This window comes from Crassostrea angulata, chromosome 9 (genome assembly GCF_025612915.1).
Source record: "Crassostrea angulata isolate pt1a10 chromosome 9, ASM2561291v2, whole genome shotgun sequence".
Lineage (NCBI taxonomy): Eukaryota > Metazoa > Mollusca > Bivalvia > Ostreida > Ostreidae > Magallana > Magallana angulata.
Genome location: NC_069119.1, coordinates 4,676,151 through 4,702,365, shown reverse-complemented (window position 1 = coordinate 4,702,365; position 26,215 = coordinate 4,676,151). Strand labels below are relative to the sequence as shown.

The following is a 26,215-nucleotide window of genomic DNA, read 5'->3' as shown; positions in this document are numbered from 1 at the left end:
ACAGAAATTCGTTACCGTTTTTGAGATATCTGAGAAAAAATTTTTAGGGACCGGGCCCTTATCTCCTTATTTGAATTACAATTTGAAGGTTGCATGTTGTTTAGTACATCAATGGAAGACCTTAATAATAGGGGAAAAACCGAAGAATAACGTTGGAAACGGAAGACCTTAATAATAAGAAAAGTGAATAAGAAACAATAGAATAAAAGAAGGGTTTTCCGCTGAAGACGGAAGACCCTAATAATTAAAGACTGTATTTGTCTAAATCTTAATGGAAGAGTATTTTCAACCTGTACTACAGACCAACAACCCCTTTATGTTGAATATTTTAGTTAAAAAAATCCAAAAAAAAGAAAGAAAAAAAGACATTGGCTCCGGCGAGATTAGAACACACAGGCTTTGCAGGTGTCATAACAGTATTTCAGCGAAGGTTCACGTCAAAACATGGAGGACGCGAAATAATGCCCGAATTTCTTTTTGAATTTGGGGCGTTTCCGCTCGGGACAGGAGCTAAATTTTTGTATGAGATGAAAAACAACGTGTGAGATGTCTGACTACACATGTCTGGTAAGAGTGCGAGGTCATTTGAAATATTGATGCGTGTTTGTGTCTGGAGGGGGGTGAAAAGACCCGATCTTGATTTTCGTCGTAAGTAAATCGAAAGTAGAATTTTGAGGTGTGGATCTTGGATTCGGTTAACGACATTTAGGGGAAGTAAAGTCCTAAACCAATGACTGATGCATTTTGCACTTGTATTTCAGTGTTGTGATTTATTTTTTCGTGTCGTTTACTATTGTGTTTGACTGTTTTATTTCAACAGGATTGATAAAAAATCTTTATAAATGTAGAAATAACGAAGTCAGTAACACGTAAATTTATTCGGTAAAAATTTGATGACAGCAATTTCCACAGTTCTAACATCCATAAGTAGTTCACACGCTATCGTAGATACAGACTAAACGGAAAAACAAGAAATATACATGCAACAGAAATAGTACGCGGCTGCTTACATCCCTAGAACTGTGTAAATTTTAAGTCCCCGTACTGGCTATACCCGCCGCTTGGTCTCAGGAATTTCTTTTTAATTGTTCAATCCGCTGCATATTTGGCAGACAATACGAATGGGGTCCGAGGTACATTTACACAAAATTTCATTATGATTGAGTGAAGAATTTTTTTCTACAGTACATGTCAAGCACGACAATCGAAACTCAAATGCCCCAAAACTCATAACTCGCTTAAAAATAAACTAATTGGTCTGGTCATTGGTACAAAAATTAAGAATGGTACTGGGTTGAAATAAAAGGTTCAAATTGAAATATCCAGTAATAGGGGCCAGTACCTCTTTCTTGGAAACCTTTTAAATGAAAAGTTATTTGATTTTAAAGACATTTTGTTCAACAATTGTTTGGAAATTTGTTACCATTCTTGAGATATCTGAGAAAGAATGTTTTAGGGGCCGGTCCCTTATCTCCTTATTGGGGCCGCTGAACCAAATTTTGAATGTTGCATGTTGTTAAGTACCTCATTTTAAGAATCTTTTCTTTAATACTGCATTTCAAAATATTTCTCCTTCTCGAGATATAGGTGATCAAAGTTTTGGACTTTTGACCCCTAAAAACCCCTAATTACATAACACATGAGAAAATCAATATACTGTTGGGCTTCATAACTGTAAGATGAACATATTTGCTTCTATAATTTATTACAAAATATCCCTCGGTGAAGAGCTATGGGCAAAATACTTTAGAGCCCTCTAGGTCCCTAATTTGAGGGGCCAGCCCCTTTTTCCTGATATCAGCTGAAAGGTCTTGTAAATTCAAACTAATTTTACGTTACATGTTTTAACAATATATTTTCCAGAAAAGAGATAAAAGAGGAAAAGCACGAAAATTGACGACGCTTTTCATATCTTAATTTTCGATCCCTACCGAGCTTTGGCGCATGTAGTGCTAGACATGTGAAACAACAACCATGAAAAACTTCAATCTTTCCTCTACCAACTGTAGAATTTTGAGCGCAATATCTTTTATACTTTAGGAGAACTGCCGCAGACAAAATACCCATATAAAAATCGTCAAAACGTCAATATCGCAAAAACGGATGTGACGTCATCGATGCAAACAATTTGCTATCAAGTTAGCCGCATATGTATCACATCTGAAATTTTAATGGAGATTGGACAAGTCGTTTCTGAGAAATCGCGTGCACCAAAAACGGAAGAAGAAAAATAATAATAATAGGGAAAAAGAAACCGACGAATAACAATAAGGTCTTCCGTTGGAAACGGAAGACCTTAATAATAAGAAAAGTGAAAAAGAAACAATAGAATAATAGTAGGGTCGTCCGCTGAAGACGGAAGACCCTAATAATTAGAAAAGTGAACTAAAAAAGAAACAATAGAATAATAGTAGGGTCTTCCGCTGAAGACGGAAGACCCTAATTTACACAGAAAAAAAGATTGGGAGGTTTGAATTATCCAAATATGACACAAACTTCATCGTGTTGCAATTGCATTTTCCTTTTTTTTGAATATGCAACAAATTTACCTCTTATCTGTTATATTGGGCTATGCCCGAACGAATATGATTTACATATATATGAATAATGGAGATCAATGAATAATATATTTCAACCGGCTTATTGCAAATATGAAATATGTGAAAAAAGAGGTGAACATTTTTTTCAATGTGCGTATTTTTTTCAAAGTGCGTTGCCACACAGCTGCAGTCAATTTTCAACTTTTTCTTACTGTATTCTACAACAATATCTTCTTTGTCTATTTCTACTTCTCAAAAAAATACACATTTGTGCTATTGGAGCCATAGTAGTTTCACACAAATGCTGAAGATCTTGCATTCAATGAGCACACATATTTGAACCCGAAGAACCCGGAAAAAGGGAAATCATCCAAATAAATTGAAAATATCCCATTCCTACTCGCTTCTACTATTCCCAATGTAAAAATGTTGACAGTATTTCACAACAATGACAAAGAATTGTACAGCACATTAGCAGATAATAAAACATACTAGATCAAACTTTTCGGGATTTGTAACCATGTTAAAATTTGACATCCAATTTTTACCTCACGGTGCAACTTCCTGTAGAACACCATCCAAAGAAGTATTAGTTATTGTTTTTAGTTATAGATCCACATGAATGCATAAGACTTAGTACGGTTGCAACTGTGCATTCATGTGGATCTATGAAATGGTTGTTACTGTGGAGGCAGGTCTTTAAAGTCCAGCCACTCAAATAATGGGAATTTAACCTACTAGTGACGTTCTTAGATTATGAATTGGTTTGTTCAAAAAGGGACATGAAATTCCACAATATTACACTTCACTGTTTATTTTATCTTTAGCTGCATCTAGAAATATTGATTAATATTTTCCCCACAAATTGTTGTCCCTTTAAATGTCCTTTCTAGCTTTTTTTTACATGAAGAATTAATAATGATTAATAATTAATAATGAATGCTTATTTTGATTTTAAGTTATTAAGAAAACATGAGGTACATGTAGGTGATGTAGACTTTTTGTTTTAGAAAGATGACCTCAAAGATACATATCTTGCAATGTTGACTAAACGTTTGTAAAAACTATGAATGATTTTTATTAAATGATATTATCACTGTGCAAAATAAACGAATATATTAATACCTTTTGTGATGTAATCATATCACAATATTACGACGGAAAAATAACGTTTCATTTCATTTCACTTAAAAAGCAATACTGACAAGTTTTTTGCATATTCTCACACACCGGTAGCTCTCCCCTGTTTCTTTACCCTTTATCATAGCCATTATCAAACATCGTGATACAGCAGTGTGTAGAGCAGGTTAAAACCCCAAACAGCGACAAGACGTACCTCATTGACACCAAGGCCAATGAGGTTATGGAAACTAAAGCGAGATTACGTAATTTGAAGGTTTTGTACTCTAGGCTATCTAAAAAAATCCAGTAGCTTGCCTTTTTCAATTTTTAAAATTGATGATTTTCATAAAGGAGGAGGTCCCATCCCACAATATACAAAATAACAAAAATGATTCCCCTTGGTCTAATACACTCACCCATATACTGATTCTGAGGTAAAAAGAGGAAGGGATAACCTGGTCCAGGATACATGCGCTACAGTCCTGCCAGTGGTGACCTTTAATATTAATGTCCCCATGTTTTTGGCCATGTTTTAATTCTAACCTCTTAAGCCAACTCACATTTAGACTCTCAATAATGATGCTCTTTGAAATGCTTATTCACAGCTGTAGATAAAACATCTGCACCCCGCCCTCCTGATACAGTTAAACACAAATACGCCATGTTAATTTTTCCCTGTAAACGCCCACAGTGTCTTTACCTCATATACCCCCAACTCCTTATGACGCACGTTAAGAGCTAAACTAGTTATTTCGTCTACAGTTATTAACAGTACTAACTCTTAAGGATCATGCTATGTGGCCAAAATCTTAACCTTTTCTTTCGTCTTTCCCTCATACTCCTTTCCAGCCAGAGGGATTGCTTCATCACGTCCTCTATTTTCCTTGTTATTTATTTCTTCTTCCTAACCACACCAGGCTACAAATATCTGCAATAATTAAACAACCTAAAATCTGTTTTACCATTTAAATTTTTGTGATAACAAGATATGTCATTATTTACCTCATTTTGGCTAACTTTTCCATAATTAATTACCCATCTAAACAACCTTATTTAACAAAATTAAACAAGTTCATTAAAAGTATTTGGACATGATAATGATGACATACATCAACCTGCTAACATTGCCACATTAGAAATGCCAGGTAAGTATCCCAAATTCAACATTATATCTTTTTGAATGTATATATATGTTGTATATGATATATATCTGAAACTGCCATCAACAGTTATTCACACTCGCATGCATTTAAAGTGTTATTTTGAATCTAACCTGCCAATTCCAAAATAACATGAAGTGGCTCTACAATAATTAGCACCACTGCTCTCTTGATCTACTTTCTTTTTATGCTATCCTTTTTTCTCATCGATCCTCTCGAATTCCATTAAACTTCTCACATCGCTCTCCTTCATCTTCCGTATCACTGGGAGGAGGGATAATCCTTTAATGAATGTGTACTAAAAACTTACTACATTTAGCGTGTACGATATTTGGCGAAAAATGATCTTTCAACAAGTTAACGTGGATTTGATTTAGCGCATTTCTGAAGGTACCTATTTATCTACTAATATATTTCACATTTGCGATGAACTTTATTTAGCGTACCCTATTTTCCGCCGAAAACGCTGAATAGAATACACAGCCAAAAGTAATACGTTTACAGTAATACTCAACTTTACATGTTGCTCTATGACTACAGAAAAAGGAACTTATTACATGTAGAAATTTCCCTTCAAACGTAATCAAATACAAATACATGCACTCTGTTCTATCTTTAATGTTGTGATGTTACACCCATATGTCTTGACGCCATACCCATTTCCAGCTACATGTAATATTTAAAAAACGCAAGCAGTTTAACGTTCGAAAATGCATGGAAAATTACTGTTTTGAAACCAACAGATGCAAATTCTACAAAACTACCATTCCAATATAAACTTTACTTTATTTAGATAGGACAAGAGATCCTCTAACAAAATATACACAGTATTTAGTCATATCAATATCACAAAAGATGCTACCCTGCATGATCATAACCCATCAACGTCAATTCAATAGCAAGATATCCACCAGTGTCTGAATACCAAATATATCCTAGAGAAATCCAACAGTCTCATAGCAATAAATATATCGATTCCAACAACAATTACATGCACATTACATTAGAGACATGAATTACCCGTCTTTAGCTTGTCGGGCGTTGTCTCTCAAACAACCTAAAAGATAATGATACACATGTAAACACGGCCTCACTATATCACCGAAAATTAAACTTAAATCTACACTGTCTGAAATTGCTTCCACACTACACTCTGTCCCATGATATCCTCGATTGCTTAATTACTCTATACTTAAGTTAGGGATAACCTATTATTTTTCTATTAATAAGAGCATGGACGGATTATCTTTATTTAGAATAGTATGATGTCGCTTCGTTACAGTTTTTCAAATCCTTAATTTGATTGGTGAATTTATTTTTGAATCTTAAAATTCGAATCTTTAATTATTCTCGTATTTCGAATCGCGCTCGATGAATCTCGAATGAGCCTTGTGGGCTATCTTACTGTTGTGTTAATGGCTTCAATGTCATCAGGATATTTTAATTTTTCGGGGCAGCAACTCGAAGGAAATGAGTTTTGCATTTAAATAATTTGAATGCTTTATATCCATTCTTTCAATTTTATTTTGCCAATATCATTGGCACCACATAAAAGATCCAATAATGTGGCTTGTCTTAAACCTCTCAAAAAGTTAAAATATTTTACATTCATAAATCAACCATTATATACCTTTTTTTCATTGCCGCCACAATTTTATTTCTAACATTTATGTTCCTTAATATGCACACACCTTTTGACCTAGTTCTGTATGAAATAAATGCCTTGTAAATAATTGAGGAACCCACAACCGAGATTCACGTATCAAACTCTAAAATGATAGTTTTACAGCTAGATTGTAAATTTGAATAAAACAAGTAATACAAAATATTTAATTCTGATTGATAGCTTGTAAGACAAAGACAAAGGTTTCTACAACTTAGCCACATTAATGGCTGCACCTTTTCTAGATGAATGAGACTTAAACATAGTGCTATGTGCCCCAATTCATTTTGATGACCCCCCCCCCCCCCCCTTTGAAAGTAACAAAATAAACAGGTCGTTTTATCGGTCATAAAACTAAGTCAATGATGACTTCAATCGAGACAGTTGATAAACTTGTTTTATCATCTTGTTTGTCAGGAGCTTGCCTCGTTTTAGAAATTGTTATTTCGGGTTCTTATACTCTAAAGCAAAGCTTATTTATTGTTGTCTCCTCTAGGTGATCTCACATGCCCTTAAAGGGGCGTGGTCACAATTTTAATCAAATTTTATTTTTCTGTTTTTTAGCTCACCTGAGCTGAAAGCTCAAGTGAGCTTATCTGATCATATTTTGTCCGTCGTCCGTCTGTCCGTCCGTCTGTCCGTCTGTAAACTTTTCACATTTTGAACTTCTTCTCTAAAACCACTTAACCAGATTCAATTAAATTTGGCTCAAAGCATTCTTATGAAAAGATGAATATAAATTTCAGAAATGAAAGACAAATTTTCATCGAAAGCGGAGGAAACCTCAAAACTTTAAAAAAGGGGGTGCATTTAAAAGATCTTCTTCGCAAGAACTACTATGCTTAGGCAAATTCAACGTAATTTAGCATGAATAATCCTTATGGGAAGGAAAATATAAATTGCAAAAATTATGGGCTAATTCTGTTTCAAATCTGAGTTATCACGAGAATAATAAGATAGAAAAGGCGTGTTTCAAGCAATTTATAGCATCCATGAGTCTTGGTAATATGGGTAGGCATGACCGGGCCAGGGCAAAACAAAAGATTGACAGTTATTAATCTGCCAATCTCATTAAAATTTCAAGAAATTTACTGACCAGTATATTTGTATTCGCTGTAAATATTGCGGCAAAATAATGCGTAATTGGAATTGACGATTGCCGATCTGCCCTTGCTTTGATTTTGCCCCGGCCCAGGTTAGCTTACCCATTTTACCAAGACTCGTATTCCATAATTCTAAAACGAGGTTCTTTGTTTAAAGCAGCCATGACCCTATATGATAAACGGGTCAATCTGACAATGATGAATTTGTTTGTTGTGCAACAGTTCGTGTACGAAGGGAATCTTTGAAACATGCAATATACATTGGTGCCGATTTTGTGAAGTAAATTTAGGCTAAATATTTCAATGCATTGACAATTTTTTCATATGACGGTGGTGTTAGCTTGTGTGATTTTCGCTTCGTTTTCATTTATGCTTTGCGTTAACCTGGGAACTGTCGCTTGTATTTCCTGATTTTTACGTATCAAATCAAACAGAGACTTCGGTAAATCAAACAGTTTACTGTTTACCTGCGCAAATTAAGCAACATCTGATGTATTAAGAAAGAACTAAAATGCAATTCATTCAGGCTATCGGTAATTCGGTATCATCTTTTTGTAATGGTAGAATAATGCAAAATGTTTTGTTGAGATGCTCGGCATTTTCTCGAGTTTATTCAGTTTAAATATAGTTTAATATCGCTGACGGAAATGTGTGGGTATATACATGTATATGATTCATATTGAAAAATAAATTGTGTTCTTAATTTGTTATAGTGCATGTTTCTTGTGATTAATTGTTTACAATTTCTATTTACTTACCATATTTGAGTGTTAAGCTTCGAATTATAAGCAAAATACAGAGATTTGCTCACAATTTTATGTTTGTACACAGATTCATTTTTTGTCCATTTTAAATGCCGAATAGGAAATACCAAGTTAAAAATCTTAAGCTGGATGTAATAAACTCATGTGAACAAAATATGACTCAAACAAGCAAAATTTTGAGCTCATCTTGCTTATAATTCTACGATTGACGCTGAAATTTTGGTTGATTATTAGAAATTCTATATGAATTAGAGTATGTTAAATACTTGTACACAAGAAAATTAAAGAATGATATGCTGTATATAACTACTCTCTGGGGCCTCCTATTTATACAATGAATAATGTGAAATGTGAGTAAATAAAAACGACATCGTTAAAACAGTTTCCATTGTTCTGACACATTTCTGTTGCGGGGATAAAAAAAATATCGCTATTCCTAAGAAAATATTACAGCGGAAAATTATCCTGGTTTGTAGCCATTTGTTATTTTTAATTAAAAATGAAAATAATGGATGGGCCATGGTAAATTAGAGTGATATGCCTTTCAATACGGTAACATTGATTTTTATAGCTCTTTAACATGTCACGTGACAAAATTTTTCATTCCAGTGTATTCATCAATCAAGTGTGAGTAAAGTTATAAAAGTCACGAGTTTACGCGAGGTAAACAATAGTCATTTAATTATAATGGAGAAGAAAAATTAAATTGTTGATTATTTTTAATTTGAGAAATTGGCCGCATTGAGGTGTAATTTTCTTCTTCACATATATACATGTAGGATTTTTTTGATAAAATACAATGACTATTATATTTTAAAAAAAAATACAATAACTAGTAAGTAGTTGGGGAAGAAAATGTACCTATATGCTCTCATATATTTTGATCGCTTTATTAAGTGGGGGAGGAGGGCAGAACGAAAATACAGGGAATTAGAAGTTATATAACAGTGTACCCCTACCAAATATTTAGTTCTATAACTTGCGTAGGATATTCTTATTCTGTGTAAAAACAGTATTTCATGAAGGTGCAATGTCAAAGATTACGTGTATGAAAAAATAAGTGTAAAATTCGAATACTCTACAATATTTATTTTTTTGCCATTCTACCGAGGGCCATATGGCACAATATCTTTTGAACGCCCATTGTTGCTCAGGTGAGCGATGTGGCCCCATGGGCCTCTTGTATTATTAACAATACTTTATGAATGCATTTTAAATGATCAAATGAAATTTGGGTGCCCGTCGACGAGTTTTAAGCAAGATACAGGGCTCACAATTCTTCGTCATGTAAACAAAGCTCGTGCCCTGAAGCATTATAAAGATTAAAATCGTAAAAATAATTTTTGACCAAAATCGTGACCATGCCCCTTAATATATTCAAAAGATACACTGCAATTAACTTTGCTTTGTGGGATTTAGTGCAGACAGAGGACGATACTCTCAAGAAGTAATCAAAAATGTTTGGATTATCGATTACCTTATGACAAAGAAGTTTATTTTGAGTTACATTTTTACAAGGCTATCAATAAAAATATCTATATTTCCCCTAATCCGACCCTAAATTTTGAAGTTGGGCAGGTGGTAATTAAAAAAAATTTTTCTGCCATGGTAAAATATAGAATACATTATAAAATAAATCGATTTTTTTTATTACAAAACTAAAAAAAAGTATGACCAGTTGTAAAACAAAATGATATACTTGTATATAATGATATAACTTGATGGAATGTTGAACAAAGGACTATGTGCGGTATGGTCAAATATCTTCCTCCAATTCTAACCGATTTTTAAATAGTACTGTATAAAAATAAAAATCTTCATAAATCATTGTATAGAAGACGCCTATCACTTTAATCTTGATTTTAGTCGTAATTGCTCAATCGCTGTTTATCTATGACGTCATCTGAATGACCTAATTCCTGCAAATTTGCAAACAAATGAAAATATTCTCATTTTTGCTTTAGATTTTGGATTCGGAAGTATAGAGCGCAGGTCTGCTCAAGTACGATTTTAACATATATTTGTCTTCAGGTAATTATACACATTATATTAAAAAATGGTACTTGAGCAAGCCTGCGCTCGTTGTTTCCCAGTCGAAAAACCATCAGAAAACACCCATATTTTGCTACAAAACATCAATTGTTCAAAATAAGACAATCTTTATGACGTCATTACTACATAATACACAATTATTTTCAATATGATTTTAACTATCTTCCACCTTATGTTTAAAGCTCTTTATAAAACTTTAATTTTGGGGGCAAAAATGCATAAAACCGCACACAGTCCTTTAATGTCGAATTCACCATTTGATATTGCTAATCTTAAATTTAAACATGTTTGATTCAATGACTACATGTGCATGAATACATTAATTCATTATCATTTGTATGTTGATGTACATGTAAGCCTATATTTGAATATCATTTTAATGATCATAATATACCTACTTTAAGTATCAATTAATTTTTTAAAATTTCGTTTATAAAATGTCTACAAGTACATTAAAACAATATATGAGAAACTTAAGGCAGTGTAATAAATGTAGATATTTGTGAAGTCATATTTAATGATTCTACAATAATAAGGTTACACGAAATCACTATATTTTCAGAGAATTTCCTTTTCGACAAAAAATTTTTAACCCATATTTGAAACATAATGCTAGCTAGGAAGAAAAAAGAAAGAAAGATATTTAAATGATAAAGATTTTTGTAAATTTACCCAATTTCACTTTAAATATAGTCATTACCAAGCCAACTCTTTTGTTTCTGTTGACTTGAAATTTAACGAAGTTAAGAGAAATGTTTAAATTTTCCAATACAAAGAGTCTTTTACTTCACAAGTACCAACCTAAATTTGGTCAACCTGTCAATATTTATGATGCAGCATAATCTACAGGAATGATAATATACACAGTTTTAACCTTATAATTAATATTCCAACCAAGTTAATAAAGAATTAAAACACTTTTAAAAATCTTAAAACTCATTTTCCAATCTAATAGATTTAATGTATTTTATGTATTCATACATTTCATAGAAATGTTTTGTAATTGTGTTCGCTAAATGACAAATAAAATCAGTCTCTGTACCTCTGTGTATTTTGAAGTATTAGTCACACCTTTTGATCCAATTAACCATTGTGTAGAGGATTATTTTAATTTTCATGATAAATATAAGCAGACGGTTTTATGATTATTTTAGCATAAATTTGGCAGAGTTATTAACTAATTACAAGTTACCAACCAATTGTAATATCAACACTGAAAGTAGTAATCATCGGTTCCCGGGTAGGTTAAGGCAACTCTGAGTTTAACGACCGTCAAAATTATGATCAATTTAAAAATTGTTTGCTTTTATGAAGTCAGTGCTGAATATGAATACCAACTTGAAATGAATATGTTAACAAAGATATTATTTTTTTACTTCAGAATCGACTCAATCTTTGAAGCTGCCGTGCCATAGTATTACTTGACAGTTAAAAATAGATCGCTTTTTCACCTTAACAAAAAATCAAAAAGGTTTAACACTACCCCGAAGTTCATTTGTATGTATGATACAAAAATTCGATCGGCAATTAGTTCATGTTTATAAGTAATACTGCTAGAATCCTATTGTTAATCGCATAAAATAAATATTGTCATTATTTCTCTGAAACCCCATCAACTTCTTTAATTTTATTGAAGATTCTTTGTATTTTTATTTACAGCAACGAAGCACATGATTCTAGCAGCACTTTTCAAGTACTTAAGGTCATATACTTTTGAAATTTACCAAATTCATCTTTCATAATGTTCTGAATAGTGTTTCACTTTTGCCTTTTTTGTACACATTTACAGAGGAAAGGCCGGTCGAGGCATATAAATGTATATTTGCTTACCTTGTAAAACTCGCTGATAAAACAAAATATCAATGCCTTTATTATCCTGATTATATCCTAACTGACTCTCATATAAATCTTGGGTATCTGTATTAATTAAGTCTTATTTCGGCATTGTTTACACTGCATTCCGATGATTTGTCTACCGACATTGATCTTCTCTATTAAACATGCTTCTGACGTTGTCTATGATGATTATACGTAATACAGAGAATCGAAGATATATTCAGTTAGAAGTTTCTAGTGACATTTTTCTTCTGAAGTTTTTATAATTCAAACCAGAGATAAAGTTAAAATTGACATGTTTCTGAGTAAAATATGACACCATGCTGCTTATTGTGACGTCTTATCGATCAGAGGAATTTTACTCAGTCGATCGCTGAGAGTTGCCTTATCATACCCGCGTTGTAATTTTCAATGCACTGTGAGTAGGCTATATGTGGCATCACTCCGTATTTATACCCATAAAAGATAAGACAATCGATTAATCACAAAAGTGGTTAACTGAGACTGTGGAAACGTCTTTTGAAATAAATGATTATCGATTTAATGTATCTGGGGTTAGATAACACGAACGTGAACTCAGAAATCAGGACGACTTCAACTCTTTCGAGGGAAATTTCGGCGAGGTTACCGATCAAAAAGCGAGTATTTCGCCCATGTTGATGATCGAGACTGTCAAAATAATTGTTAAACGAAAAAGATGTGGGTATTCTAAAAACGAATTTGGATAAATCAGGTTTCTTTAAAAAGAATATTTTCAATGTGTAAAAAAAAATTAAGTCAACGGGATTTAATTGGGTCGGTCGAGTAAGGGGAAAGATATATAATTTTAATTTTGGCCCAATTATCTAACTTAAGGGAATAAGCGATGCCGGAAATGTGAGATCTTCCTTTTGAATCTACCAAACCTTTTGCAGACATAAAGCCTATCAAAAGGAGACCAATAGTAGAAAAATTGAACGAGTATGTTAATATCTCTTTTTTTCTTCGTGCTAGAAGATGAGACCAGATTTCTTAATCAGGGCTGCAGTCAATTGTTGACTTTTTTCTTGCGGTATTCTACAACCATATCTTCTCTGTCTATTTCTTATTCCAAAAACACAACCTTTGTTCAGAAGCCTACTGTTTTCTTTTGTTATATTGGAACCCAAGTAGTTTCACACAGATTCCTAAGACCTTGCATTGATGAGCACATTCATTTGAACCCGAAAAACCCGAGAAAAAGAGAAAGCCCACCCCCCCCCCCCCAAAAAAAAATAAAAAGTTAAAAATATTATATTCCTACTCGTCTGTGCTATTCCCAATGAAAAATAAATGACGTTTTTCAAACTTATGACTGGCAATTGCACATCACTTTGGCAAACATTCATCAATGCAATAATTTTCTGAAAACTTTTGAAATAAAAGATCAAACTCCCCAAAATTTAAAACCATCAATTAAAAATTTGATATCCAGTTTTACTTAACTTTGCAACTTCCTTTAGAACATCATTTAAAAACGTATATGCATCTGTGCATTCATGTGGATTTATAAAATTTTTATTACTGTTGTTATTTTTTAGATAAGAAATGTGTATTTTAAAGTCCAGCCACCTCGAAACACTAGAACTATACTTATTGTTGACGATTTTAGATTTTAGATGGATTTGTTCAAAAAAGGACATGAAATTCGAATTCTACATTACAAAACTTCTTCACAGTTTATTCTCTCTTTAGCTGCATTAATATTGATTTATATTTTTTACACATATTGTTGTCCCTTTAAACGCCCTTATTTGTTTGTTTTATAGTAACAATTTAATTTGAAATGAAAGCTTTTTCAATTTAAAGATCTCAAGAAAACATGCGATAAGTGATGTAGACCTTTTGTTTTAGAAAGTAAACCCCAATGGTATACATCTTGAAATGTTGCCTAAACGTTTATAAATTATTATATTATCAATGAGCAAAAAAAAAAAAACAAAAAAAACAAAAAAACAAAAAAAAAAAAAACATATACATTAATTTCGTTTTGTGATTGTTGTCAAAGACAATATTACAACGGAAAAATAACGTCACATTTTCATTTCACTTAAAAAGTAACACTGACAATTTTGTTTACCTTTTCTGACACACTGATTCATCTCCCCCTGTTTGTTCAACCTTTACCCTAAGTCATTATCAAACAGCGTGATACAGCAGGTTAAATATCTAAACAGCGACTAGGTGTACCTTATTGATACCAAGGCCAATGAGGTTCATACGGAAACTATGGCAAGATTATGTATTTTGAAGGTTTTGTACTCTTAGTCATTGACAACCCCCGCGGCCCTCCTCAAGACAACACTGGTTTATACGGAAATTTTCGCTGCTACGGATCGTTTCATTCTTAAACACTTTCTAAGTCATTTGTTTGTTTAAGTTAATTTTATTGGGTAATGTTTTGTTGACATTACCGTTTGGAACTTGTTTACTTAGTTTTAAGCTTTACAAAACATTCAGCAAATGCCTTTGGTACACTTTGTTTCGTTCCTGTAATACAAATGTATAGTGTTATGTGCACTCAGAAATGGAAAATTTATTTTTAATACACGCACAATTTTGAACGTAAGAAAGTACTTAAATAGTTTTAAAAGAATTCGATTAAAGGGATTTATATGACTTGTACTCCAGAAAATGGAACGAATCTCACTAAGTATTGCCAGCAAGATGAAGATTTTACTTAAATCTTAAAAGACTCAAAACCTGTTTTAACCAAGGACAGGATATTTTATTGAAGTGATAGTAAATTGAACGTTTTTGGTGTAAAACATAATTTTGATTTTCTATTTTTTCCGACCTTTAATAAAAATAAAGAATATAGTTTGTACGTACTCCGTTTGACCATGCTAGATGATTTATATTAGCTACAAAGTTGATAATGAATATAATAACCGAGGTGAAATATAGATTAAACAACAAAGTCCCAAGTACTTGATAACTTAGCAAACTCTTATTAATCAAATTTATGATTTTCTTCCTTGAGATTTCCCTCAATCAAACAATTTGAGATGGTGCAAACTTTGAACTTGTCTTGTGAACTTGGTTTAAATCTTTCAACTATATTGATGCAAAATGTTAAGAAAGAAACAGGAAATTCTTTTCGACATTTACTTAATGAAACATGAAAAAAAAATTGATAAAAATAAATTCCGGAAATTTTTAGGTAACACGAAAGTTCGTAGATTTTATTTCATTTATTATCTTCCATTATCATATCATTCTACATCATGTACAATATCACTATTTTAATCTTTGTTTAAATAATTAGTTTTATTGTTTAAAAACGGCAAAATTTTCAAGTTGTTAAAATGAATCAAAAATACGACAGATAACGCCGGCGCAAACAAGACTGATTTATCTTAAGGCCATTCACCCTTAAAAAATCGGGTGTCGACATTGATTCAAGTTTTGTCGCAAAGTACGGCAAAACACCCTGATAATGCATGATTTAGAAAGCACCATTGTATAATATAATAATAACAGATTTGATTAGAAAAAAGACAATTATTTTCGAAAACATAATAAAAAATACAATTTTACTTTAACTACAAATTAGAAGCTTGTAGCATTTTCGAATTAACACTGTTTAATTTATACTTCTACTTCGGAGAAAAAATCATATTAAAGGTTTTATTTGATATTTACTTTTGTTATTTATTATAAAAATTGTTTTTTTAACAGATAAAACGGAGTTTGTATAGCGATACAGTTTAATTCTAATTAACATATTCCATACAATATTGTTATCTTGATGGTCCATTTAAGCTTTGCTTACATCATCACTCTGCACGTGATCTAATCATGAATACTTATGTATGAATTAGACTTCCAAGATTAAGACTTAGATTAAATGAAAAAGTGTTTGACTGTTAGACAACTCGTTCACAATGGGAATTCTTTTCGTTATTTTGGTAAGACATCAAGCAGTTCATCAGTTAATGAATCATGTCTCAAAGATTTGTTATAAAGCTTAAGTTTTTAAATATTTTCTGCGATTTTTAATTGTGAAAGTGAGTCCTATTGATTTCAAAATGGTGTGTGTTTTTGATTTTAGAACAATTTTTTTTTCAGATACTAGGATTATACACAGACGATGGTTTGAACATTTTTTAGCTATCAAATATAAAAAAAATTCTAAGCACAGAATTTACAAATTCAAACCCATCAATAAAATTATTTTAACCATTTTTATTGGTCGTCAGAGGTAGCATTTATTTCAGTTTTGATCGTCCATTTTTTCCAAATGGAGCTTCAATGGATAAGTACTACAGTTCAAACTTTTAAAAATAAATAGCTCTTAAACTGATTTTTTTATTTGCTATTTTTAAAGGTATGAGTTATGCATTTTTTATATCATCTTACAGATGTATAAATGGCGACATTTTTGTTTAAACTCAAAATGATAATTGTACAAAATCACACCCAATTGACACGCACTCACGATATAACGTACAGTGAGGAAAGATCGAGACAGACACTCTTATCAATAGTGTTGTAATTGCGACTTAAATTAAGTAGAAAAAGGCGGTCAATATAGACGTTTCATTTTATTATTATTTACCTTGCATTTCGTGCCTTTCCTGTCTAGGCACATTTAAACATTCTGTCAGCTTAACCAAGCTTTGCAAGTCTAATAAGCGAAAACAAATTCCTGTTCTATTACCAAACAAAAAGTGGTTATATCCGAAGTATTTTTCCTGCACTCTAAACATTATTCTTTTAAGAAGTCATCCATGTGTGAGGTAAGCACGTGTTTACCTGATTTTAAAATAGCCTCGTTTTCAAAATGTGGTATATTTCAAGTAATGTTTTAAATTCTTTTCGTTCAGGTAAAGTTAACGCATCCACATACAGTAAAACTTGTCTAATCCGGCGGAGGGTGGTTCTGAAAAATTTGGTCGGATTAGGCAACATCCGGTTTGGAGAACGTTGTTGTTAATTAATTTTAGTATCTCATGCAGTAGGTCTTGATCGTCTATTCTTGCAAATGGTTTTGATTTTTCTGAAATATTTTAGCTCTCCTTGGTCGTAATTACGGTGCAGATTTACATTTTCAATTTGGAAAACAATAATTGCATAACGGATTACGTACGAAGAAATACTAGTGAATCAAATAATCGTAACTGATAAATTTTCAAACATCCTATTAACTTGAGAAGTCCGACACGAGACAATGCAAGTGCAGGAATCCCCGCATATAGTTAAACAAACATTTACCACGCGACATCTGGCTGATTATGTAATGACAAGCACTGTTTTGAAAAGGAACCAATGATAAATATACGGGAATTTAAATAAAAAACGGGAATTTACTAAAGAATGGAGCATTTTGACAAAGTAAAATGTGACTCTGTAAGTGTAACAATACAACGCGCATTACAAACAATATTGACAGTCTTTCTCCCACGGTATCAAGAATCATGGCCTGAAAAAAAAATGAGGTGAAGCTTTTCATGTTAATCATCAATTAATAGTTTTATAGCAGGGAACAATGTAGTTGATTATAAATTTAACCATTTATACAGTTACTTATGGTTTAAATCATGTTTTGTTTTTCCTTACATGCGTATGTTGTTCGGAAATAGTTATCCTACAAAATATAGAGTGTATTTGTTCTTGGTTGTTCCGGAAGCCAACAAACAACGCAATTTGTCCTATATAATGCATGTTGTATTTTTGGCAAAACATTTCATTTTGACAACTGGTTTCACTTGCCGTTCATTCCTTTAAAAGGAATACTTGTTCTAACCTCCCACGGACGCCCGATATTTAATAAATGAGTAGACATGTGAAAACGTTTACTTGTATAAAGTATAGAACAATATGGGTTATTTCCGAGTTGTCTATTATATAGTGTATAGTTATTCAATTTGAACACACGCGTTTCCTATTTAGCTTGATACAACTTTTAAACTTTATATTTTGAGAAAATAGAACAAGGCATGAGTTGTCAAAAATATGGTATGATTAAAAAAGGTGTTTGTTCTCCTTAATGCTTACATAATATATGACACACTTATTACATGACCCAAATTATATATCAACCCAAAACAAACATACTAATCGCAGACACACTTACGCCTAACCCTATTGACCAAACATATCTATGTACAGTTGAAATAATTTTGATAACGAATCTTAGCTGAAATTTAGAAATGTAAAATCAATCTCTATATTTTAAATGTTTGAAAATTCAGACAAAGTCTTTTAATTATTTGCTTTTAGATTTTCTAAAATGGTACTAGCCATTCATAAAATTATTATTACATGCATATCCAACTGATTGCAAAATAGTCCTTAAATCGTCGTTTTAGACATAGTATCTCTGCTGTTTTGCTGACAATTTGTAAACGGAAGGTACTGTTTTCAACTTTCAGACGGGATTGTCAATCACATTTCAATGTTTTTTTTTTTCAATTTCTTCTCCGAATACATATACATAACCCATAATATAAAAGTATGATAATACACTAGCATTGTAACATACGATATAAAAATTTATACATTAGAATGATATACTGTCATCATACCATACAATATAAAAATTAATACTAGAGAATGATATTGTGGAATCATTTTAATTCATGGGGACCAATTTCCCTGGATTACTTACATTTTACAGGTTTGCGGGAACGTAATTTCGTGTATTTACTCAAACCAACATAAGGAAATATGACTTTGAAACCCTAGTCTATTTATTCTTGGGGAATGTTAATTCGTTGATGAGAGGTACCCAAGAATTTCACGAATAATAAACTAGCACCATAACATACAAAGTAAATATTTATACAATTGAATAATACACTAGCACATGTGTCTGACCTTTCTATCCCATTCCTTTCCAACATCTATTTTATATGCAAATCAAATTTGAATAATGTCATTCTATTTTAAGGGGAATTGAAATTGTTTGAATAGGAAAATGCCATTTTTAAATAAACCTTTTCCAGAATTTCCTACTTTCCAACAACTTAATTGCCTACAATAACATAGTGTTGTTAACAATCTTCTTCATTGTAGCAGTATTTTAAATAATGAATCGCCAGGTATTTTTCCTAGCGTTATAAAATTGTGATTTTTCTCTCCATTAGGCTGATCAAATATTAGCCTTCCCTACTAAATAAACGAATATTGTTTTTAGAACTTTTCGGGTTTTTGTAAGCATTATATATGCATAAATTACGCTGTTGTATTGTTAAGAGTGTCTTGCTTACAACGAAAAAAACTTGTAAAAGGACATAGTTACATGTAATATATGTTATATATCAGACTTTGTTCCTACATGCCATACAGTTTGAAATGTGTATTTACGGAGTATAGTTATGTATAGTCTGTCCCAAGATATTCATGCAGCACTTTGGACGATTTTTAATAAAATATACACATACCTGTAAAAGAAGGGCAATTGAAATAGTTAAGCGGGATAATTTCCAAGATAATTTCATTGACACATTGTCATCTTTAACTCGGAAAAATTCACAGGAACGAAAACAGATTCCTTACGGAGATTTATAATGGGAAATGTTTACATCTTTTCTCCATTCGGAATATACTCGGAATACATCGCGCAATTTTACAACGTTATCATCCGGACTTGCTTCAATACAAAATCCTCGTAGACATCACATTTTTAGCATTGTATCTAAACCTGATAAGCTAACAGGGGCTTTTCCACTAAGAAATCATGGAAAATTTTCATTCTTTGAATGAACATCGTTTTGACCCTAAGATATTTATTAATATAATGCAATTATGCAAAATGTAAATCCAGGATATTTTGGGACAGAGTATAGTTATGAAGTGCTATACATGTGTTTGAGGTTTTAAATCACTTGGTTTTATTTTGAAGTCCATACGACACCAGTTCATCAAACAAAGATCAGTTCTAAAGCAACTACCTCATTGTCCTCTAAAATGACAATTCCAGGTAAAAATTGTATTTTTTCAATCCATCAAAATGCAATATATAAGAACCTACTGTTCAACTTAAATCTAATATATGTAATAATTTTATTTTGTAGTTTACGCTCGTACAGTAGGTAAGATTTATCAACGCATGATTTGATGGGAATATTCCCAATGTTGCCTTAAATCCTTTTTCTGGCCTTTTTTAATTTACAGTTCTATTTTAAAACATAAGCATTCATTTTGCGACAGGAATATCTGATGTACTGTTTCCTTTTCGTTATGGGGGACACATCAAACTCAACGGTAGGGAGCTGTGTTATAGATCCTTCACCAAAACAGCCGGGGAGGCACTCTGCCAATCAAAAGGGCTGCAGTATGGGTCACATAACAGGTATACATGATTTAAAAATACTAGTGTGCGATATAGGCAACTTTTTTTTTAAAATTATGTTTAAGGACGCAGTTGAAGATGAAAGCAAAAGCGAGTCGCGTACTTTTGAACAGTAAAAATTACAATCAATAAAGTTTTACGTAAAATTATTTTTTAAAGTTGACATAAGTCAAACGTCAGACAATGTATTAGACTGTATGAAAATTCCTAAGGATGAAGTAAAACGTTTCTAAAACAAAGATCAATTTCTTATCGTAGTAAAATTACATCAAGTTGATATTTGAATTCCTATAAAAATTTAACGAAAATCATCAGGCATATTATGAAATTCAGCAAAAACTTTTTTTTCGATGAAAAAAAAAACATATTCTAAAATATATGTATGAGAAGAAAACACGCCACAAGGTTATTTCAAAACTTTTGTTTAACTTTTACATTAAAAGTTTCTGAAATGTTCATTTACATATATAAATCAAATTAAGGAAACCATTCATAAAGTTGTTTTGTGATTTCGTATGTTGTAGAACAATAATGTATGACCGTTATAGATCCCAGCTGCTTCACTGTTCCTATCCAGACCTGTCTTATTGCTACATTTTCCAGAGATTTTGTGATGAGGCTGTTGAATTACATTGTACAGGTTTGCGTTTGTTTTCGTAAAGAAAAGTACGAATCTCGTATCTCGTATTTCGAATCTCAAATGAGCCTTCTGAGCCTTCGAAAAAAACAATGCATAAGAGACTATCAGCTGTTTATCAATCAAAAGTAAGCAGATGAATGATATAAGAATTTAAAATTTACGAGATGCTTTGGTTCTAAAACATACCTTTATATCTAATAAGGCTTCGAACTCATTTGGAATCCAATGTTTTATCAAACCGTTTTGTTTCAAATATTGGTATGTTGATCACTTGACCAGGAGAAGAAACAATTATGTAAAAACAAATGAGTTGAAACAGTACAGCGAGGAAACAAATAAAATCATCAAAGTATTAATTGTAAGAACTTACTTCGAAATTATCATTAAAAAGTGTATCTTGACAATACATTTGTAGCATTTCAGATGGAAATTGATGTCTTTGACTGGTTGTTTGTTCGTACATCTACATGTATAAGGTGCTTTGTGCAACGCGAAATCTCATTATAACACGAAATTCTACAGCCCTTACCTTAATAATAATAACAAAGGGGTTATAACAATGTGTTGTGTTGTGTCAACAACTGTTGTTTTTACTTCATATTTATAAACGTTATATACGATTAATAACAGTTGTTTTGAGAAACATAATCTTCTTGGAAATGTTTCTAAAAATATTTTTGCCATTGTGTGAGACCATATGACTATAAAGTCTTTCAATCCTGTTTCAAATAAATACTTAATAAGTGTTAGAGGTATTTATGAACATAAACCTAGTTTACAATAATAAAACTTTTTTTCAATATTTTGTCCTTCTGCTGTAGTTTAAAACACAAAATCCGATAGTTAGAAAGAAAGAATTAGAAGATTGATAAATAACTTGATATGTATGAGAAAATCACATTTTTTAAGCATTTCATTTTATTTCTTTTAAGCAGGATATTCCACAAATCCGATAGGTAAGCAATATAAAGTATTTCTTGTTCAATTTTATGCAAAACAGTCTATGCAAAATACATACATACAATTCTTAAAAAATATATCATTTCAACTTAATATTTGCAGTTAAAAATGTCAAGCCTTACTACTCATCTTTACACGTTTTTCTATAAACTGTCATCTCTTAAAAATACAAATATTATCTTATATTAAAGTTACAACAACCAGTTCTCCAACACGTAAGTTTTACGGGATATTTGCAGGATTTATCAAAAACAATTTTCTGCACAAACTGTAAGATCTGTATATACAACAAAATCTAATAAATTTACTAAATTACGAATCGTGAGTTAATTCATCTGTTTGTACTTCTACTTTCTCCTATATCATAAGCATGTTAATGAATAAATACAATTTTCAATGATGATACATGTTTTTTCCCTTTCTATGATAATGAAACATATAAAATTAGAACGTGTTTCATAGTTGTAAGACTTATAAATGGAGAGTCTGAGACGGAAGGTAGAGTAGAGCTGTTGCATGACGGGAAATGGGGTACGGTCTGTGACGACATGTTTGATAAAGCAGATGGTGATGTCATATGCAGAATGATTGGTTACAAAGAGGCAAGGTAGATGAATAATGAATGATCATTTCTCACAGTTAATAAAGTTTTTTTTACTGTTCAATATAGGCAACCCAATGCCTACAACTCGTTGTAAGAGTTTTCAAATTAAAAATGATGACAAATGATGACAAGTAAACAGTTTTGGGCTTTGGTTCTGCTTATGAAATAATTGTTTTTATAGGTATTGATTTCGAAAGGCCTGAACGTTTTCTCACTTATTAAGGGAAAAATATTCTAATGATAGGAACAATTGGCTTTCCTTCCTTTGCAGTCAAGTGTTTAAATATGCCCACTTTTCAAACGGATACGGACCAATCTGGCAAGACAATTTACAATGTGTGGGGAATGAGACAGAGATCGGAGACTGTCCCTCAAATGGATGGGGAAACACTGACTGTGGTCACGGGGAGGACGCTGGGGTTTCTTGTGGTTAGCTGTTAATCTGAATAACATCTTCATGTACAATTACATAAATGTATAATTGATTATCTGTAATGAGTTTAATCTAGACGTAATCCGATAGTGAAAATTCTAAATAGTTCTGTAATCCAGGTCACATAGCTAAAATATATATCAATATAAATGATTTCATAAACAACTAAAACTTAATTGCGTCTTCTTCTTTTTTTTTTAAATTTCAGTACCTTATGAGTTTGGTAACATTCCTTTGAATCAGAAGACGACGGTAGGAAACCCTTGCACTTTGACCTCGACACCGTGCAAGAATGGCGGTACATGTGTTGTCAGTTCAAATTACGGTTACACATGTATATGCCCGGAAGGACTTGCTGGACCTTACTGTCAATACGGCATGTTTTATCTAATTACGCTTTTGTATTTTCGACGAATTTATCATGAATGCAACGCATTACACACATAAACAATGTGCATGTTAGATATTTTAAAAAATTCAAGGGGCATGGTCACAATTTTGGCCAAATAATATTTTTCATTTTTTTATGAATAACAATGCGTTAGTAATGCATTTCCAATGATCAACAAAAGTTTGAGTGTTAAACGTAAAATTATAAGTAAATGTTAACAAGGCTCGTGAGTTGTTTTTTGTTTACATTCGTACATAAACCGGTTAAAGCTCTTTTTCAAGCTGATTTTTCTATCCGCTGATTCGTTTTGATATATGAATGAACAGTTCCAATCGTTTGTCACATCCAATGAACCTATATGTCTAAACATGGAATATTCAAAATGTAATCGAAAACATCGCCCAAGCTTTGTTTCATAGCCGCTAACAGAGAATTGTTAATTCTGTGTCTTGCTTATAATTTAACGAATGACCCTCAAATTTTGGTTGCCTATCAGAATGCTTTACCGAAGCATTATAAACATTTAAAACATTTTTTTTATGGAAGATCGTGACCATGCACCTTTAAGTACAAATGATTAAATTATTGCCATGGATTTCTGTAACGTGTGAAGATACGTCGAATATTTTGAAGGAGTTATTTAATTATACACAATTGTATATACAAGTACATGTAAATTATACAATTTTTAAAAATATGTTGAACTTTGCATGACACGAAAACGCTATATTATATGTAATCAATATCTTGAACAAACGATTCGATATCGATCGTAACATTACGTTTAGTAATAATTGTTATAAATAAATCAGGTATCGCAAGAACAACATCGAAAAGCGCTTGTCCAATCAACTATTGTCAAAATGGGGGCACGTGCTTTCAAATTAGTTCCCAAAAAGGATACACCTGTGTGTGTCCTAATAGCTATACTGGACACACTTGTGAAACAGGTGAGTATTCTACTTTGTATGAAAATTATCAATGAATATACCCACTTAATTTCAATTACTAGTTTATTGATAAATTCTATACCAATAAAGAACATTTGGAGAATACGCCCAAACGAACCGCACAGATATTGATTTAAATGGAAAATGGGTAAATATACGTTTGTCATTTTGGACATTCATATATAATTACATTCACTCTCGGTCCCCCTTTTAAATTTCTTTAAATAATATGAGTGTTATTTACCTATAACACAGAAAATCAAATCGCCAAATCTGGTGCGTATGAAAAGAATATTCTTTAGTATTTCTTAAAGAACTTGACTGACTCTCCTTGCGACTTCAAACCGGGCTGTATGCTTATAAATATATTTATTTCATTGATGTGAATATTTTTTATACTTGAATAAATTCAGGTGATTACTTTTATATTTATCAGAATACCAAAGATTTAATTCGTCTTATAATAAAATGAAAACAAAATTGTGGAAATAGAAAACCATAATCTATAGGATTGTGCACTCTTTAGGCAGCATAGTTCGGCTGTGTCAATGCCTTTTCCGCTGATTGCGCACAACTCGTTTTTTAAAAAACCCGCAGATTTTTAAAAATAGTCAAAATTGTTGGAAGGGAAAAAGTGAAAAAACGCAAATGTAAGCATTAAATTATCAATTCTTTTAAAGATGTGGACTTCAGCGGTATGTGTAAACAAAGTTTCATAACGCAGTAGCGCACGTTAAAACATTTGAGAGCGTTATTTAATTTGTATGCATACACCGTTGCATTTACATATGAGACCACATCTTAAAAAAAATACTGATTGAATACATGTACTTAGTTACACGATATGCACTTTTGTACCTTATGTTTTCAGATACATCTTCCTCGTCATCAGTCTTTGTCAGCTGCCTTGATGACGCATGGAACATCACAGTGGATCTTCAACCTTTGCGTCAAAAATACCCGGATTTTGATCCAGATGAATGTTATATAGGTTTTGACAACGCTAACTGTACCGGAAGTATTCATGGTGATAGTCTTTATTTCAGACAAAATTACAAGGACTGCAAAACAATTGAAAAGGTAATTTAATGAAAAGTGTTAAAATTGATATTGTGTACGACGACATTAAAGATATACATTATCATCTTTTTATATAGCATATGGTATGCATACACAACTATCAACATCCAATTCTACCAGACTATTACAAGTAACTAACTATGGAGTAATCACCTCGGTGTTTATATTTGCACAGAAAAGTAATCTTGAAGGAAACGTTCGGAAGAAAAGTACATTAAAAGTTATCTAGCCATTAGTCTTAATTCTTTACAGAATCTGACTGAAGGTATTGAATACAGCAATGAACTTCTCTGCGCCCGTCATGACCGTCTGTACCACTTCATAATTCGTGAAGTTCGACTTCAAGTGAAACTGCTTTGCAGATTTTTTTCTCTCGATGTGGTTTCTTCAATACCTACGGATCGACAAGTTCACCTTCAATACTTTTCTGACCCCGCGCTCACAAGGGCCAAGGATTTCAATAGATGCCGAGCTGGAGAGAAGCTATATGTTCGGGCATTGAGTGACGTCACGGACAGTAACATAAAAATGAGATTATCACACTGCTATATCACACCAGCGGTTATCACTGACCTTGGGATGCAGTATTATATCATCAAA

General features: G+C 32.1%; 1 protein-coding gene across 1 annotated transcript; it reads left to right on the top strand.

Annotated features, from left to right (window-relative positions):
- The first annotated feature begins 445 nt into the window (after nucleotides 1-445).
- LOC128164003 (scavenger receptor cysteine-rich type 1 protein M130-like) lies at nucleotides 446-24,061 on the top strand. The gene is made up of 10 exons (XM_052827713.1): nucleotides 446-567; nucleotides 20,108-20,185; nucleotides 20,280-20,297; nucleotides 20,416-20,557; nucleotides 21,082-21,197; nucleotides 22,133-22,153; nucleotides 22,349-22,372; nucleotides 22,620-22,764; nucleotides 23,033-23,190; nucleotides 23,403-24,061. Exons 1-10 carry the CDS (start codon nucleotides 561-563, stop codon nucleotides 23,639-23,641), a joined length of 948 nt encoding a protein of 315 aa, XP_052683673.1. The 5' UTR covers nucleotides 446-560; the 3' UTR covers nucleotides 23,642-24,061.
- Nucleotides 24,062-26,215: the final 2,154 nt, after the last annotated feature.

Bases quoted from the DNA above. Each gene is read 5' to 3' on its own strand.
- LOC128164003 (XM_052827713.1), top strand. The intron at 22,373-22,619 runs GTAAGTTTTACG...CGTGTTTCATAG, and splicing joins AACAACCAGTTCTCCAACAC to TTGTAAGACTTATAAATGGA. The intron at 22,765-23,032 runs GTAGATGAATAA...CTTCCTTTGCAG, and splicing joins ATTGGTTACAAAGAGGCAAG to TCAAGTGTTTAAATATGCCC.